This window comes from Morone saxatilis, unplaced genomic scaffold (assembly GCF_004916995.1).
Source record: "Morone saxatilis isolate NCDOM2014 unplaced genomic scaffold, NCSU_SB_2.0 Contig5, whole genome shotgun sequence".
Lineage (NCBI taxonomy): Eukaryota > Metazoa > Chordata > Actinopteri > Moronidae > Morone > Morone saxatilis.
Genome location: NW_023340095.1, coordinates 6,190,763 through 6,210,037, shown reverse-complemented (window position 1 = coordinate 6,210,037; position 19,275 = coordinate 6,190,763). Strand labels below are relative to the sequence as shown.

The window sequence follows — 19,275 nt, the reverse complement described above, 5'->3', positions numbered from 1 at the left end:
TTTTTATTCCAAAAACATATCAATCACATTTTGTTTGGTCTGGGTCATTTAAACAAAGCAGCTTGTATACTTGTGAATATTTCTGATTACCAATCTTAAAATAATACCTAGGGGGAATCAGGCAGTGGACCGTATTGGAGAGAATGTTACTGCATTTTAAGCTTAATAGGCTTTCCTTTAGGCAATATGTAATTTATTTTCCTTTATTAACGATCAGACAACTTGATATATTTTCTAAAAGTCAAAATCTAAATAACTCTAATTTGTCACTTTTGTTCAGCATTTGGCTGAACTTGGTCTAAATTACCTTGTTATAAAGAGGAGATACACTCACACTGATACATACAGCACACAGCACACTATACACTGATCTGTCCTAATAGTATCTCCATTTCTGAGTATTTGGTGTACACTGTGTCCTCACTGACACTGTTGTATTTTAAAAAAACATATAGAAGGATTGTAATAGGGATCATAAATCTCACTCAACACTAAAAATATGAGCTTTTATTTTAGGTAACAGAATGCAGTGATCAAGTTTTTTCTGCCCTTTAGGACTTCGTAGCCATTTACCCTCAGAAGACACACATACACAAACACACACACTCATACACTCATTTTATGAATTCTTTGTGGGACTCTCCCCAATGATTGCACCTGATTTCAGGAATAGTTACAGATTTATGACCGAGGCGGTCTCATCTGAAAATCAAAGCTGACAGGCACATTTGCATTGCGTGCTGATTAAACTACACAGCAGTGTGTGTTGGGGGACGTATGAAGGAGGAAGGAAAAAGTATGTGAATAACACAACGGTCTTTTATATTTATGTTTAATACTGTCTTGTTTTATGTTTAATACTGTCTTGTTTTACACTTAGATATACTGAATGTATTTCATTTGCTCACAATTGTCCAATTCCACATCTGGCCACACAATTAACGGGAAGAGACAATAGACTATTTGGAAGTGAAACACCAATTTCAGATGTTAAAACTATACATAGTCAACGAGTTAAACCTCCACACATACAAACCATACAGCGACATGCACTGCAGAAGTAACAACCTGTAAGTAGTGCAACTAGTCTTGTGTGTAGATGGGATTTTGAGTTGGTGGATGAGTGTGCGTGGGGGCCGGGGGCACCTGGCTCCTGCTACCTGAGAGAAATTAGTCCTATCTTCCACTCTATTGGACCTACTCCCGCCCATCCTCCCTTCACCCCACCTTTTCATTTTCAATTATGGGTTGGAATATGAATCTTTAATAGGGTGATAATTGTGCTAGCATATTTGCTGTCACCCACCATTAGCCCAGATTAATTAGCCCATTTAGTTTAGCTTAAGAAAGTGTCTGGCTGAGGAATGGGGGCACTGATGGAAGACGAGTGGAGAGAGAGTAGAATCAGCACAATCTGTTCTATATCATAATGCCATCTTTCTCCTGCTTTCTCTCTGTCGCTCTCCCTTTTTCCTCGTTGCTGCTTTAACTCGCTCCTTCTCTCATCTAACTTACTCTGTTAGTCTGTTTCATCACTGCACTACTTTTTTTTTGTCGCCATGACTTTTCAAGTGTTCAGTGGGGAGACTGATGGGGAAGTCTATGCAGTTGAAACTTTCTTGGAACTATTCTTTAATTAGTAGTACAGTATGAGCCAGTGGCGCAACTTTTCCAAGCAAGCCCCTCTTCTTCACATCACAGCTGAACATCACTAAAATGATGTTCAGCTGGCTAAAATGATTAGTGAAGTAAACCTAATGGTTGACACACATCAACAATAAAATGTGTGATTTAAAATTTTTTGTCATATGCTAAATGAATGTGATATTTACATTTTTTGGTAGTAGTCCTACCAACCATTTTGCTATTTTATAAATGTTTTGGTATAATTAAAGCTTAATCAATTCATGTTTTTTATATTAACAATAGATAAAATGACTGCATGTAATGTGAAAGGGATCGCACAGAGATTTATCACCCAAATCTTGCAGCTCCCCTAAATTCAATAAAGTTTTGTAGCATCTCTCAGTTCAATGTTTGGGTTATATACACCGCAAGATGTTGTTGTCAATAAAAGCTGTTTTCAATAAAAAAGCTTTGATAAACAACTCTACACTATCTTCCCAGCACCAAACAGCAGACAGACAAAGTTAGGGGCTAGAAAACAGTTGAGCATTTAGCAGCTAAAGAGTCAGATATTTTCCTCAGACGTTGGTAGACACTAAAAACAGAGCAAAATGAACAGCGAATAATGGACTTAAATTTGTCAAGTGGCCAGAAACGACACTGAAATGAATAATTATGTTGGTCTATCAGGTCCACAGCTTCTTTACAAAGTGACGATATGTCAGTGACGTGTTTCCCTTGTTTCCTTGACCCAAAGTGGCCCCAAAAAATTTTTTTTTTTTCAAAAGTTTAGGCTTTCTTAATGAGCCACTCATTTGTTGCTATGGATCTGACTTAATAAAATATCAAAATGGAGCCAGGTGCACAAAAGAGAAAAAAAAATCGTATAGCCTCAGAGTTGGGTGTTCTTTGTCAGTGTAATTGGCAGCATGAGCGAACATTTCAGATTGCATGAAATCATTTGATTCTATGTTAGTGTGAAAAATATTGCTTAATGGAGCTTTAATCGCACTCTCCACCTTGGTATAAGGTGTGTGTGTGGCAATGGAGTAACTTGGCCATGTCACTAGCTGTAAATCTCTCAGCAGGCAGTGGGAAATGAGGTCTAATCGGAGGGATATTAAAGTCACAATAGACTGCTTCTGCTATTAAGGCCTGTCAGCCCTGGCCTCCTTTCTCACCTTGATATCTTTCAGTTTCTGAATATTTATATGCCTACATCATGGGCTACTTGCACAGTGCAATATGTGCATTTTTCTTTCTTTCTGTGTGTGTGTGTGTGTGTGTGTGTGTGTGCTGGAGCATCAAGAAATATATCATCACCGTTGCCACTCAAGGTCTTTGAATGTGTTTATGTGCACGCGTTTCACTCTGTCCGTGCTTATGCAGTCCACCTTTATTTCTTCTGATCCCCAGGTGCAGTGGGGGCGAGGCTGCTCTCAGGTCAGAACAAACCCATCACAATGGATGTGGATGAGGAGGAGAATATGAGTGAGTCGACTCTGGTTTTTCTCATTTTTCAGTCTGTCTTCCTGTCTGAGCAATAGCTGGTCTCCACTTTTAAATGTATTCCTGTATTTTTGTTTTCCTGCCTGCATGTCTTCTCTGATATGCCCTCCTGTCCTTCTCTGATGTGTAATCAGTGTGAGCACATTTTCCTGCTAATATTACACAAGTATTAGTATGCTTGGCCTACTTAAAATAACTTAACATGCAATACAATGCAAAACTAATCCAACTACATGAAAATCTAACCTGTACATACAGTTGTGTTTCCTGACAGTATGTTAAAAAAAAAAAAAAATACTGTTTATCTCTGTTGTGTTGCTAATTATATTCTCATTTATTTGCCCCTCCATGACCATGATGGGAGCTATGATTTGTCCTCACCTGAACCAAGACATAGAGCAGTGAATACACACACAAATACATGCTGCTGATTTTACTGAAACTTTTGAGGGAAGAACTAATCATTACCACTGAGAGGCTTCAGGTTATATTACAGATTCCCTCTACCTCCATTTCTGTCTTTAGAAAATCCTCTCTACTCCAGCTTATTGAACTTTAATTAGACATTTTGGTTTGAACTCAGTAAGCGAGCCTCTAAAGGCAAGGAAAGACATGATTGAATGTGTTTCCCCACACCCTAACAATTTTGAACTCACATTCAAAGAAAGCTGTCATCCTAGCAGATGCCATAACCTGCATTACAAACAAAAAGTTCTTATTGTAGTGTCAAACTCCATGTTTTGCTCTGAGGAGAAGCATGTTGTTATGTGTTAAGTCAAATGAGCATAGTTACAAAAATAGTGTTTGTTGTCTTTCAAAGCTTCTGAAGCCTCAGAAGATATATTTGAAGATAAAACACCGTCCAAGCTCACTCAAGTCTATTTCTTTAATACCAAGGGAAACCCAGAGAAAAACATGAAATAATTTTTTACTTTTATGTGACAACCTTAGCAGTTCTTGAGATTCTTTAATCACAATAATCATCCCAAATCAAAAGCCAACAAACAAGTTAAACTTAAAATTAAGTTGTGATCAAAGAAGCATTATTTGCTTCATGGTTCAACCCCCACAGGGGATCTAAGCTCTGAAAGATCCAAGCATATCGGATCTTTTGTCTTTGCATAACTAATGGGTGCTGATTACACAGATGCTGGCATGATAATGACCACAACTGCATGTGTGTGCCATAATTCAATGCATGGTGTCATGGCTGTGGCTCTATGTCTTTTGTCCTCTGATCTGGCCTTAGGCTCTGGAGTGCGACTGGATATCCATCATCCTGCAAAAAGTTATTATACTATAAAATGATTAATATCAATTTTGTCCCTTTTAGAGGAAGTTTAAATGTGTTTATACATTTTGAAACGGAGAAAGAGAGCTCCAGTTTTTCCTGTGCCATGATATTCACTGTATTTGTCTGTGCAGCATGCTAGAGTTCTCAGTTTGTGGTAAAATTTTTATGATTGGCTTATTAGTTCCAATACCCCACAAATATAACTGTTATGAGAAAGGGTACTGATCGCTAAATGTGTGTATTTAAGTATATTATGCATTAAATTCACACATTTCCAGTAGCTGAAAGTTCTTTGCATTCTACCCTTTGCAGAGAAAGACAATGGGCTATAGTACTACATGCTGTATATTTCAAAATACTTCATTAAGAAAGAGAGTCAAAGTCCTCATTTAACATGTACAGTTTTCCACCACAGCTAAAATGATTCAACTAATACTGCCGTATCTGTGGTGGTAAAAGGTTGTTTGCTGAAAATGTGTCCCTGTCCAACACACAAATCACCATTTAGATAGCTGATAGTTCTTGGCTACTACTGTGCACAATCACGCTGTCCCTCCTTTCCCCTGTTGTTTTGCAAAACTCTTAATACCAGTTTTCAGAATGCATGTTCACACCAAAAATATTGCATGTTTTCAGTGCAGATATGCTCATAAACTGTAGGATATGCAGTTTGTGTTCTTGATCTTAGGAATAAGTGTCTATATTTTCTTGCCTTTAGACATGTCAATTGTAGTATGCAGATGGTAACGGCATGTCATTACATTTTGCAACCTGAAACACTGTGTTCTCTGACAAGCTCCATGGGGGGGATCTCAGAGGCGCAGGGTCTTATGAATGGCACCTCATTAGAAACAGATTTTGAATTCAGATTTTCCTCATTTTAAATATGACAGTCATTCTTTTCAAAATCTTATATAAAACGGGTAAACAGCATTTTAACCTCCCACCGTGTCACCAGTCAAGCCTTTAGGATCCCGCAGTAGGTGGAGTCTTCTCCTTCTGCCTCTTTGATGTATTCTCCTGTTTGCCTGGTCCTCAGCTCCTCCCCCTGCACTCCTCCCTGCACTCCCTCAACCCAACCTACAATCCCACTCATGCACACTGCGGCCTCTCTTTCTCCTGAGTACCGCAAGGAGTAACCTATCAAGCCTTTGCTGAAGGATGTTATAAATGAAAATTTTTGACAATATTCCATCCACTTTGCTAACTGGATTCAGTGATATGTGTTCCCCCAGTACAGCATATTTCAGAGCCAGCAGTTTTGAACACTTAAAATGTACCTAATCTTTCCATAGGCACTTGAGCAATTAAAACTTGATGGAGTGGATGAGAAACAGCTCTGTGAGCGTGTGTGTCAATGTTGAGTGTTGATATGTGTTCTCGTATTTGTTTGCATAAATGTTTGAGACCCATAACATGCACGTGCAACCTGACAAATGTACAGAAGTTGTTTTATTTGAAAATATATTTCTCTCACTTTACCTTTACCTTTATAATAACAAGGCTTCATAACTACAATTTTAATTATGAAGATCTATTAAGAGGTTAATTTCAAAGTGTACCATGTAACGTAAATATAGTCAAAAAACACTGTTTTGAATGTTGACCAAGGTACATCTCTAAGAACCCGGCATATCTGTAAGAAAAATAGATGTACTGAGGTGTTCAATATCAATAGACTATAGGTTCATATACTCAATCACATTAAAAGCCAGCTTCTCTTGCTTTGATTATGGAACACAAATCATTGGTTCAGTTCCAAAGAGTGATAAAGGAATCTATAAATTTTGCATTTACAAGATCCTGCAACGAAGGCGTTGTAAGTTACTCTTTCTGGGCACCGCAGGTTCGAGCAGCACCGATGTTAAGGAAAACCGAAACCTGGACAACGTGTCCTGCAAAGACGGTGTGGGAGTTGCTGAACAGCTCCCCAATGGAAGCGGCTTGGGCAGTCGAAAGCGCCCCCTAGAAGAGGGGAACAATGGACATGCACACTCGAAGTTCCGGGCCAAGAAGCGCAAGAAAACACCAGGGCCAGTCCTGCCCAAGAATGCTCTGATGCAGTTGAACGAAATCAAACCGGGTCTACAGTACAAACTGCTGTCTCAGACAGGACCAGTCCATGCACCAGTTTTTGTCATGACTGTGGAGGTCAATGGACAGATGTTTGAGGGCATGGGCCCGACTAAGAAGAAGGCTAAACTAAATGCAGCTGAGAAAGCGCTGCGTTCTTTCGTCCAGTTCCCCAATGCCTCTGAGGCACACCTGGCCATGGGTCGCACATTGACAGTGAACACAGACTTTACATCTGACCAAGCTGACTTCCCAGATATGCTCTTCAATGGCTTTGAGACACCAGCTGCACCTGAAGAATCCTTCTATTTAGGCTCTAATGGTAACAGCTCCTTAAACTCATTAGGGGAGTACCCACTGCCCACACCACCTGGTAGCAACCTTGCCCAGGCCCCATTGCCCCCTCCATCAGCATTCAGCTCACCCTCCAGTGGCAAAAACCCAGTCATGATCCTCAATGAGCTCAGGCCAGGCCTCAAATATGACTTTGTCTCAGAGAGCGGGGAGAGTCATGCTAAGAATTTTGTGATGTCAGTAACAGTGGATGCACAGACGTTTGAAGGCTCAGGGCGCAACAAGAAGCTGGCTAAAGCCCGGGCAGCACAGGCCGCCCTCTCAGCTCTCTTCAACATGCAGCTAGACCAGACACCATCCCGGCAACCCATACCAAGAGAGGGATTGCAGCTTCACCTACCCCAGGTAAGATGTTGATTTTCTTTATAGATTGCCATACTATTGGGTAGATGTTCAGTTGTTGGGACCAGATGAAGCATCAGCCATTTGCTTTCTTCAGTCTTTTAAAAAGGTTTACCATGTTTTACATGGATCATTTACTTGACCATGTCAATCATTTGCAAATCAGAATTTAAGAAGAGAGTCCAGAAAGTCAAAACTTGATAACTGAACTGAGAGAAAACTGAAAGTCATGCGGATAATTGAGATGACAGTGACCGGTCCCTATCTTACTTCTCCCTAAATTATGTGCATTTTTCATCTTTGTAAAAAGAGTTTTCAGATGAATTACACCCCTCTTTTTTAATGAGTGTATTCCAAAATAAATGGATGATTTAATTATATCATCATAGTATCATTTTTATATCATAGTAGTCAGAGATTTGGCCAAAACTTAACAGGGAACCCTAACCCAAATATATGGATATGACTTTTGGGTTGCAAAAGTGGTCTACTCCAAACTGCTCCATCTGTGCTGCATAAACTTTGTTGTTCTAGTAGGTTATCATTAAAACCTCATTGGCATCATGTGTGCAGGGACCGAGGGCAGGTGGTTGCTCTTGATGCCACTGAAGAGGTGACAGTCAGAGCCATGCCAGTGTTTGAAGAGAGATAACACTGTCGACAAAGCTAATCAGCACAACACACTGTCAACAGTCCCTGTCCCAAAGCTTTTTTTTTTCTTTACTCACTCTCTCCACTTGTCAACTGATTTATTCTACAAGAACCCCATTTTAACGATAGTGCCCCAACTAATTGCTCTATTAATTCTCCGGAGCTCGGTATTTAGTTTCTGCAGCCTGTTTCCATCTGGGACTAATGGGGGAAAATGGTTGGAGTCCATCGTTGTTTCAAAAAACATGTTAACTTTAGTCTATTTTATAGTCTGCCTTGGTTTTGATGGCACTTAAATCAAAGTTATCAATTTGGGCATGCAACAAAGGAAAGTTATCTTTTGCTGATTCCTGAAAGGAAATATTTTTTGAACGTGTGCTTTTTGTCCGAGTGATTGGTACTTTTTTGTACCGCTAACAGTCTACTCCATAGACAACCTTGAGATTCGAAAGTCAAATGATCTGGCTACGAGTGGGTGACTCCAAAGTAGCAGGGAAGTAATATTGGACTAATCTCTTTAATTTGTGGTCATCCAGCCATCGTCTCTCCTCTTGGTTGTCGTCATTTTCCATCACATTAGCAATGGATAAAGAGCCAGCAAGAGGAGGTAGCTGTCTAAGAACAAAAGATGTGTCAAGTTCACTCGAGGTTCCCCCAGAGTTTAGATTGGAGGTTTAAGCCTTGTGGAACGTCGACAAACACTTTGTTCATATTTGTTGCTCAAGTTTACTTTGGTTTTTGCTTTTTGTGACTTACTGTCAGAAGGGAGATGGTAAATTATAACTGTCATGCCAAACTCAAAGACCGTTGCTTGAAAGACGGTTAGGTATACCTCCGGGGGTCAACCTAGTTTCACTTGTTGCCGTTTCAACGCTTGTTTGGAGATGAATGCGAACACTGTGACAGGTACATGCTGCTCTAGGGGAGGATAACATCAGACGTGCTTTGTAAGCTGACATATCTGACACAAGCTTGTGTTTGTGTGACTGTGTGCCTGCATGCATGTGTGTGTGTGTGTGTGATTTCAGGTTCTGGCAGATGCCGTCTCTCGCCTGGTGGTGGATAAGTTCAGTGAGCTGACAGACAACTTCACCTCCCCCCATGCGCGACGGAAAGTCCTAGCAGGGGTCGTCATGACAACAGGTATATTCGGGGTGCTTTTATGCTTACAACATATGGCACTGACAGTCAAGTATTTTCAAGTATTGAAAGAAAAATTCAGGTTACAAGCCTAATAGAGCTGAAAAGTCGTTGTTAAGTTAATGTTTGTTCATGAATTACTTACATTTGCAGCGTTTTGAACAGTTTTGTGTTCAGTCCTATTACTAGGGGTGGAATATGACTAAATACATTTACTAAAGACCAAATTAAGGTATTTGTACTTGAGTTTAAATTATTTCCTTTGAGTATAAAAGGAGTAAAGTTTACTGCAGTTTATATAGATATATAGTCACTTTAAATTAAGATTTAACATGCAAATGCATACGATGAGCTTATAAAATAAGATGCATTGCTATAGATTAGACAACCCAACAGTATGTACAGGATAATGCCCAATGAGGTGTCCATCAAACTATAGATATAACTTGGCAAGGGCGCTTTGGCTCAGCTACAAGACAGAGATGCAGACATGATACAAGCTATACCAACCTATCAGGTTATATAACACTCTGCAGGGTTAGGCAAGGGCAATAGTTTGGTTGGATTTTTTCTGTCCTGTCAATGTCATTAAAAACCGAATTTAGACCAGTTTGCACATGTATAGTATATTCTTTGTTGCGTGTCAATTGACTAATATGTCTTTGTTCCCTCAACCCCTAACAGGCACAGATGTGAAGGAAGCACAGGTTATTTGTGTCTCCACAGGAACCAAATGCATCAACGGTGAGTACATGAGCGACCGCGGCCTGGCACTCAATGACTGCCACGCTGAGATAATCGCCCGACGCTCACTCATCAGGTACCTCTACACGCAGCTGGAGTTATTCCTCAGGTCAGTGGACAGTGTACATTTTTTCTCTTCAACACAGTTCAGTGCTGGGAGGTTGCATGTATTGATAATCTAATTATATGTATTTCCACTGTTCTTTGCAGTATCTAATTCAATTTATTTTAACTCCATTTAAATGAGCTATAATGAAAAATGTGCGTGTGTCGTTTTAGCAACAACAAGGAGGACCACCAGAAGTCAATATTTGTGCAGTGTGAAAAGGGAGGCTACAGGTTAAAGGACAACGTTCAGTTCCATCTCTACATCAGCACCTCGCCCTGCGGAGATGCCAGGATCTTCTCTCCGCACGAGGCCGGAGTTGAAGGTACCAAACAGATCGCAGAGCATCTGCACGCTTCCTCACATTTGCCTCATCTCTCCTCCTCAGCTCAACCAACATGTTTTCAATTTGGTCTCATCTTAGTTCGCAATTCAGTTTCAACAACAGTGTTTTTTATTTAATTTAATTTGTAGGTTTTACTCATGCTTGGTTTCATTTAATTAGAATTTTGCTCCGATGTCCAAATACACATTACAGACACATTTAAACAAGGCTCTAGTAATTAGAGCTTTTTGTCATTTGCTGTCTGTCTCTATCAGTCTTTCTCCCGCCCAGCCCACCCACACTGTCTGTCTGATTAACCTCCCTCTTACTCTTGTCAAAGTGTTTTCCAATGCACATGGCAGACTGAATAGAAAACAGCCACATTCAATTAGTCACTGAATAGATGGCGCCTGCTGGTGGAACAGCAAAAAACATTGATAACATAATAATAAATAATAGGTCATGCTTTTGTGGAAGCCATTTTTTCTTTCTTTCTTTTCTTTCTCTGTTTTCTCATGTTGAGGAGATATTTGCACATGGTATACAAACTTTTCCGCACAGGCTATCGTATGTGAAATTGTCTTATAAAGCATTCATATTAGTAGGCACATCTGTAATTTCCTCTACAGTTCTATACTTTTATATATGTCTTTTTTTATTTCTGTCTTCCCATGCTGTCTCACTCAGACCAAGGAGACAGACATCCCAACCGGAAAGCACGGGGACAGTTAAGGACCAAAATTGAGTCGGGGGAGGGCACCATCCCTGTAAGGTCCAGCAACACCATCCAGACCTGGGACGGAGTGCTGCAGGGGGAGAGGTTACTCACTATGTCCTGCAGTGACAAGATCGCAAGGTATTTTGGCTCAAACAATGTTTTTACTTCACACACTAAATATGAAGCTACAGTCAGCCATCAGTTAGTTTAGCTGCATTAAGACTAGAAACATGGGGAAAGAGCTAGCCTGGCTCTGACCAAAGGCACCTCTAAAGCTCAATAATTAACACGTAAGCCAAATTCTTTTTCAAATACTGCAAGTAAATGTGTTTCATCCTCTTGTAACTTTATACTGAAACTATATTTATCCATGTTACGCTTCATATGTCATGATACTCTTTTTGTTTTATTTACTCATACTGCAACGAATTGCATTACATCCTCGCTTTTGTCATTTTCCTCAGGGAGTGTCAGGGACAGCTGATTTGATGGATGCTCCGTCCCTGGGGCATTTTTTGCAGGCAGATCATAGTGTCTTTAGTCTCTGTCCATGTTCAAGGCAACACTGTGCCTCCCTTGTGATGAACGATAAAACTTCAACATAACTCTTCTCGCAAGCCCCTTTTTCCTCCACCTACTCTTCTTCCTTCTCCTTCCAGGATCGTAATACCTTGCCTGAACGCACAGAGTGATTGAATGCCGAGTGTGTATTTGATGAGGGAGATGTCGACTGTGTAGCGAATGCTGTTTGCACTGTGTGAGAAGTCTTGTTGCCCTTTTCAGCGTGTCAGTGCTGGTACTAGTGATTCAGATTTTGTGTGGTTCTCCAAAGTTGAGCGATTCAAGTCAGTAGAGGGCAAAATAGGTTGAAGACCGTACATTTAGTCATGTGGGTTATTTCTGGCCAAGCTTTACTAGATAACAAGGAAAAACATGAGATATATTAAAGTTGTCACCAGCTACAGTTACAGAGCATCCGAAAATTAACCCTTTACAGTTAAGATTAGGGATTGGTGTGAGTATGTCTCTTCCACTCTGAGGAAAAGACTATGAAATGCTTCTCCCTCTGCCTGACTCTGCCCTCTCATAACACAGCTATTAGCCAGGTGAGAAATGTGCTGCCCACCTGCTTCTGTCCCCTTGTGAGTGATTGTTAGCCGCGGGGCTGCTATTTAATACAGCAACTGACTGGCACACTATGACCGTGCCCGTAATGTTCTCTCCTTACACGTTGTTTTCTCTTCCCTCATTTTCCCTTTGATTACATACCTAGCCCCACGGCCTTAGTGAGAACGAGCAGTTCTCCGTTGTTCCCAGCTGTTTGAATGAGCTCATTAGCAAACAGGCAAAGCTCTTGTAGGGTTATTTCTCTCCATTTGTCCTGTTTCCTCCTGTCGTTACTGATTATGTGAGCCTTGACTTTTTCTGACCCTGTTCTCCTGCGTGTGTGCGCACAGAGCATGATATTGAATAAGATAACTACAAAGAAATACAGAGATGTTTGACGGGAATTAAATTGAATGCATCTGAAAAATAATTCAAAATGTGTTTTTGTGTGTGTCATGAAAAAAATGTGTGTTTGTGTTACTGCACTTTGTGCACGGGACAGAATATTATGGGGCTTTGACTGCTGAATGTGTGCTTTACTGCTCGCAGCTATGAATTGGGAGATTTCATTTTGGCCTCCCTCAATTTCACACACAATATCACACACTCTCACACACATATACACAGAGGATATTACGTATGGAAACAGTGGTCCCTCTTAGTAGCCCGGGGTCTCACGCTTGCATATTCCTCATTGTTCTGGGTCCATGTTGGTAATTTCACACACTCACAAACAGTCTGCCTGAAGTTGAAGGGCGAATGAGAAGAGCTCATCATTTCTAGAGGTCCTTAAAGGGTAAAGGTTAGTTATAATCAGTATTTCAACAAAAATACCAATACCCTCAATAGATTGATTTTACTAACTACTAGTGTTGCCTATGTAGCCAAATCCTTAGTTTCAAGTTCTTTATTGTTATATGCACAACAATTACAATTATATTTTAAGATCTCAAGCTCCATCCGACATCCTTCTTATAGATATGAATGAAAAAATATGTGTAATATAAAATATAGGAATATAATACAAAATTAAGCAATAGTAAAATGTATAAATTGTAATATAAACAGGTTGCACACATATATATATATATATATATGATGTTATGATATATGATATGATATATATATATATATAATAAGAACAGGTTGTAGACAGGTATGTATATAAATGCATATATACTGTGATGGATAAACAGCTTATAAATAGGTAATAAAATAAATATGCACATACATACTGTGATGTGAATGGGTACAAACAGGTACATACATACATATATATATGTATGTGTGTGTGTGTGTGTGTGTACATATGGATATGCATATATACATTATGGACTTATTATATGTAAATATAAATAATACAAAACTTGAATAGTTGGAATTAAGGGTGCAAATTATTAAACTGAACCCTTGTAGAACCAGGCCTGAACATAACTACTATACTACATAATTACTAGAATTACATATTATAAAATAATAACAATAAAAAGAAATAAAAATACATGCATAAAGATATTAAAAATCATATATACACACATATGTATACCAGAGGTAAATATAGTATAAACATGGCAGAAGTATATTAAAGTGTAAATTATTATCCATGTATCATTGTGGCTCTAGCTTATTATACATAAACCATCCTGTTGCAGTAAATACTTACTAATACACCAAATGTGCATTAATCCGCAGCTGAAAATAGTCCCTAACAAATGCATTATTTACTCCTCCATGAGTAATGTTTGCTAAAAGACTCCAGTACCCAGTCGTTTTAGGAAATTATTGAGCCTTTTTTTAAAGAATGAAACCATATATTTGTGATCTGTTTTTTAAGATTTACGTCTTAGGAATGAATGGGTTTGGCTTGAGGGACTGAATTATTGGTGGTTTTCTTGTTTTCTTTTTTTTACGGAATTTGTTGGCAACAAGAAATATCCTCCCTTCATCTTCTGCCCCTCTCTCTCTTCATGTCTCTAACTCCCTCTCTCTCTGTCTCTCTCCCTCCCCCTCAGACGATGCTTCACAGAGCATGTCAATGGGAAAATGACTGGGGAGAGATGGCTAATGACACAGCATAGAAATACACAGAAGTTTGTAGAAAATGAAATTGGATACCTCAGAGTGTACACAACTGTAGGATTGTGGGTGATCGTGTGTGGTGGATTGCATTGGCTGGTTATGTACTAATATATTTTGCTTGTGCGGTTGTATGTGTGTATCCACTTATGCACATACCACATTATCTATTTCTTTGTATATTCAGTCTTTGAACTTTTCGGTGTTTGTCACACAGAACACAGTTCTTTAGCTCAAAACCCAGAGTCACCGGGCACTTTTTTGGCAACAATGTGATCCGTTGAAAGTCATCTTTATTTTTGTGAAGCATATTTCAGTGGTTAAGACAATGAGGAGTTGTCAGTTTCTAATAAAAATGTAGAGTGAACATTGAGAAAATATTGGTAGAAAAGAGGATGTTCGTTTTGTTGTTTTAATCACAAAGAGCTCACAGATATCGTCAGTGTTTGCTTGCTGTTTGTGGCAGTTACAGTTGCTATGGCATCAAGGTACGCAATTCATTTGAATGTAATTTAAAAGTGGTAAACCGAGATGTTTGGTTTGGTCTGAGCTTCTGAATAACTGACGCTGTGTGTGGAGGTCAAAATTATATAAACACATTTTTCCATAGTCACCACAAAAATGCGGTTAAAATGGCACATTCCTAACAAATACGCTCCAAAGCCAGGTTATCTAACGTGTGTGTTTGTGTTTTCCCTCTGCAGGTGGAATGTGGTGGGCATTCAGGGCTCTTTGATGAGTTACTTCACAGAGCCAATCTACTTTTCCAGCATCATCCTTGGCAGCCTTTACCACGCTGACCACCTCTCCAGGGCCATGTACCAACGCATCGCAGATATCGAGGACCTGCCCCAGCAGTTCACCCTCAACAGGCCTCTACTCAGTGGTCAGTGCCTGCTCTGATGTGGAAATAAGAAAAATGAATCTGATAAGATTTCTGCTAAAAGAAATGTTAACTTATCAAAACGTCAGGCTAAAGTGATAGCGTTTTGAGCGTTTCTCTTTGTTAATCTTTCCCAATCAAACTTCCGCTGTCTGAATATCAAAGAGGAAGATGTTAATCCTAAGCAGTAAACATATTTATCCACCTCGCTGGTGAGTCCACAGCACGAAGACAGTTATTGCTTTTTTCCTCTGTTTAATCTGAGCTGACATTTACTTAGTTCCTGTGGATTTGAATAGCTTTATCATTTTTTGTAAATTTTCAGCATTGGCTTGACCTTTTAGAAAGGCCATATAGACCAAGACTCCTGCGTTTTGTTTTGTTTTTTTCTGACTTTCCATTTTTAGATTTAGCATTCAGTCTTCTGGTGGTTCAGAAGACTTTGTAAAACAATAAGTATGTGAAATTTCCCTGTAAATGTTAGATTTGCCAGACCTATTTGCATAAAAGACATTTTGTTTTTAACTGTAATTTATTCCTCTATAACTTATTTCCTCTAATTTTAAGTTTTAAGTTTTTTTTCAACATAGTTTCTGACCTTTCATTTCTCTTTCTGTCCCATTTTTTTTCATCTCCCTCTCTTTTTCATATAAAATAGTAATAAATAAACTATTATACACTTGATACAGACATTGACATCAAAAGACTAGACAAGAAAAGCTGCTTAAGTAAAGAAAAATGAAGGGCTCGACCCCCTTAGTTACTGTTGCTATGCCTGTCAAGCTTTCCTTTCTCACGCAGCACATACTGTGTAGTTTATCGAAATTCTTTTTTTAATCAACAGTGAAACAAGATTATCACTTCTAGCCAGGGACCATCAGTTTTATAAGCTGTAAATAAAAATGCAGCATAGTGCTTGAAGTTAGCCCAAATGAGGAGCTGGAGCTGCGAACAATAGCTTCAATGATGATAGCATACAAGATTGGCTACCACACTTTATTTACATTTTTTTAATTTCTGCCAATAACTCCTAAATATTGACACACTGGATCGTTAATGATGTTCTCCTTGGCCTTGGAATCAGTTATTACTGTGGGTAGGAAGCTAATTGGCAGACATGCTAACATTTGCACCTTTCATTAAAGCAGATAAACACACTGTTCAATCCCTTCCTTACGTATTTTCTCTTGTGTTTTTGCTCTTATCAAAGGATAAAAACTCCACCACAACCCTCCAAAGCCTTTAAATGCAGAAATCCGAAGCTTGACAGGCCTGCAGCGCCAAGTTATGGTTGCCATGCTGGCAGAGTTTAGCGAATCAGCAGCTTTAACAAATAAGAGTAAACAAAACCCAATCCATGACAGCAACAGTACAAAGCAGACCACAACAAAAGCTACTTCAACACTCGAAATCGAATGAAGTGACGCTGTGGTCATTTTCCTCAGGGATGACAAGGGGCATCACACCGCAGGGCCTGGAGCTATATGCAGCTCCTCCTCTCTGGTTGCTCTCTAAATGGCGGGTAAAGGAGATAATAGTAGGGGGTTATTAACCTTTTCCGCTTTAGAGAGTTTTTAGCGGTGAAGCACTGTGGCGTTAGAGTACTAAGGATTTCATCCCCTTTAAATCATCTTCTGCCACAAGTGCTGCCAAATGGAACCAAGGAGCTTAATACTCATACACTCACACACAGACACTCACATACACTCACACACAGACACACACAAAGAGCAAGACACCAGGATTTATGACATCCATACAGTATATCTCCCATTTATGCTTCAGATACAGTGGACCCGGTAGTGTGCTGGAAGAGAGCCGGCTCTGACCTCAGAGTCCCCCTAGGTGGATGGTATTTTGTCTCTACTCAGTAGGACAGCAAAAAATAAATAAAAAAATGGCAACACTTGCTGTTTCAAGATATTAGAGCTTTGGGAACAGCTGTCATTTGAAGGAATGGGCTGTCAGGTTTGGATACCTCATCCATTGTTTAATACATTCCCCACAGAAGCTTTGGAGGAAGGAGAATGGAAATAATTATCTTATTACTGACACAGTCCCTTTTCTGCTTGAAAGCTTGAAGACAGTTTTTAATTTTGGGTTGTTTTTTTTTTTACTTGTGGGTCTAAACATAATGTTGGGAAAAGGTTCTTAAAATGTGCTGCTAAAGGAAAGCATTGGAAAACTGGTTTTCATGAACTAAGTTATATTCAAATTTGTGATGATGCATTTTTCTTGTGATCCAATGCGTTTTCACAGGGTTTTTTTGCTTTCTAGCTAGCAGAATGAAGGAACACACACTCTTTAAGTTTATCTGAAATGTAATTACATTTGCTCAGTCTTAGACCCACGTTGTTTTTGATTCCAGGTATAAGTAATGCAGAGGCCAGGCAGCCAGGCAAGGCACCCAACTTCAGCGTGAACTGGACGGTGGGTGACCAGGCGCTGGAGGTGATCAATGCAACCACAGGCAAGGACGACATGGGTCGCGCTTCACGTCTCTGCAAGAACGCCCTCTACAGCCGCTGGGTGCGCCTACACTCCAAGGTAAATATAATGCACTCGATTGTTTCGAAGCAGTGGTGGTTTGATACCCAGCCCTATTCACTAGTAATGTGGGGTGCTTTTTGTTCCTGTTGTTTTGGTCACATTTTACTGGTTCCTCATGCAATCAAGTTTTGTTGAATCAACATTGTAAGAAGTGCTACCGTGTAATCCAGCTGGAACATGTCAATCTTCTTGCCCTGAGATTCATCTCAAGACAGATTTGATTTATGTCATATTTAGCAGCTTGAGGCAAACCTGAAGTTTGAAATCGTACTTCCTTGAAAAGCTGGCTCAAGAGAAGAGTTGGAGTACAGCATCGCTTAGATCAAACAGGACATTGAATTCCAGCAGTAACATGATGATTCTCAGACCACATACAGAGATCTGATTGGTAAAATATGAACTCCAACATCAACATTTGACACTGGATATAAGTTAACATCTTGGGAAAATAACCCTAAAATTGAAGTGAGGAGAATCAGTCTTGCTGATTGAATTTATCAAATAAATTTTTTTTACAGTTAAACTTTTAAACACATACAGAAAGAGAGACATAGCTACGGTCAATGAAATGAGCTTCATATTTACTTAATCCAGAGTTTAACCCAGCTTCAGCATTACAACCACACTCCTCATTCATTTTTTGATCACATTATTTACTCTCTTCCTCCCTTTCAGCTTTCGTCCATCTTGTGGATCAAGATGCTCAAGCCCAGCTCCTACCATGATGCCAAGCAGGCGGCCACAGAGTACCACTCTGCCAAGCAGGCGCTCATCAAGGCCTTCCACAAGGCTGGCCTGGGGGCCTGGGTCAAAAAGCCCATTGAGCAAGACCAATTCACCCTCAGCTCCTGAGGGAGTCAAGGGACCAAGGGATTCCTAACCCCCCCACTTCTTCCCCCCTTGACCCAGGCCTGAAAGCAAGAGAGATCCCTATTAACGACCAGCCCACAGAGACACTTACCTCCGTCCCATGTGTCGGCACGTGCACTTTGTACTTGTGGAGATAAACGTGCGTAGTGTCACAAACCATCCGTAGCTCATCATTTTCATTCCTCAGAGGACCTCATGTCTTTTCTCATCATATTGATTTTTGTCCTTTTTATTCTGATTTTAATGGATGGTGTCTTCTCATCTGCTTGTTTTCTGTTTTAAAACTGGAATCAATGGTTTTTACACCACTGAGTTGCTTATATTTGCAAGAGAAATTATGTTTTTATGTCTTAGATGTGGAAGTTGAAATGATACAGTTTTGTCTATTTTCTTGATCAATGAGTGTAGCCAGTTTAGGGTGAAATGTAGCCTAGAAACACAGGATCTTTGTTAACTAAAACCAATGTGTATGGACCTAAAAAAAAAAAAGAAGATATATACTAAAAATTAATGCCTATGACAAACTTTAATTTAAAAGACGCATAACTCTTCAGGATGTAAATCTAGTACTGAAAAGAAAGAGAACATAATAGTTATATAACATTTAATGTGTGGTATTTGGTCCGTTCCTTAGATGAGACTACATGTTCATAGCCCCTGTATTAAAGATGAAAATGTTACAAAATGTGGTGGTCCTGTTTGTTTCACTGACTGGCAAGAATATGGGCCAGGTGTTGCAGCAGTTTAGTACACTTTTGTTTTATTTTTTTATGTCTTGTTCATTCATGCATATATTTTTCTGTAAGTTATTTTATGTCACTCTCATTCCATACTTGAACTGTGGGGGGTCATGTTGAGAGCATCACAGTCCCCCCCTCCCTCCCAACTCCTCCTCCCCTCGCCTGGG

At 39.6% G+C, this 19,275-nt stretch overlaps 1 protein-coding gene across 2 annotated transcripts in view; it reads left to right on the top strand.

The window, feature by feature from the left end:
- The window catches only part of adarb1b (adenosine deaminase RNA specific B1b), a 100,838-nt gene extending 81,572 nt beyond the window's left edge, over positions 1-19,266 (top strand). For both annotated transcript variants that reach the window (XM_035676945.1, XM_035676946.1), the window contains exons 4-12: positions 3,043-3,117; positions 6,276-7,201; positions 8,878-8,992; positions 9,674-9,842; positions 10,013-10,164; positions 10,852-11,020; positions 14,770-14,951; positions 17,317-17,495; positions 18,174-19,266. In XM_035676945.1, coding sequence (XP_035532838.1) covers positions 3,090-3,117; positions 6,276-7,201; positions 8,878-8,992; positions 9,674-9,842; positions 10,013-10,164; positions 10,852-11,020; positions 14,770-14,951; positions 17,317-17,495; positions 18,174-18,350 — 2,097 coding nt within the window. In that variant the 5' untranslated portion in view covers positions 3,043-3,089 and the 3' untranslated portion in view covers positions 18,351-19,266. The remainder of the gene's footprint in view (positions 1-3,042; positions 3,118-6,275; positions 7,202-8,877; positions 8,993-9,673; positions 9,843-10,012; positions 10,165-10,851; positions 11,021-14,769; positions 14,952-17,316; positions 17,496-18,173) is intronic.
- Positions 19,267-19,275: the final 9 nt, after the last annotated feature.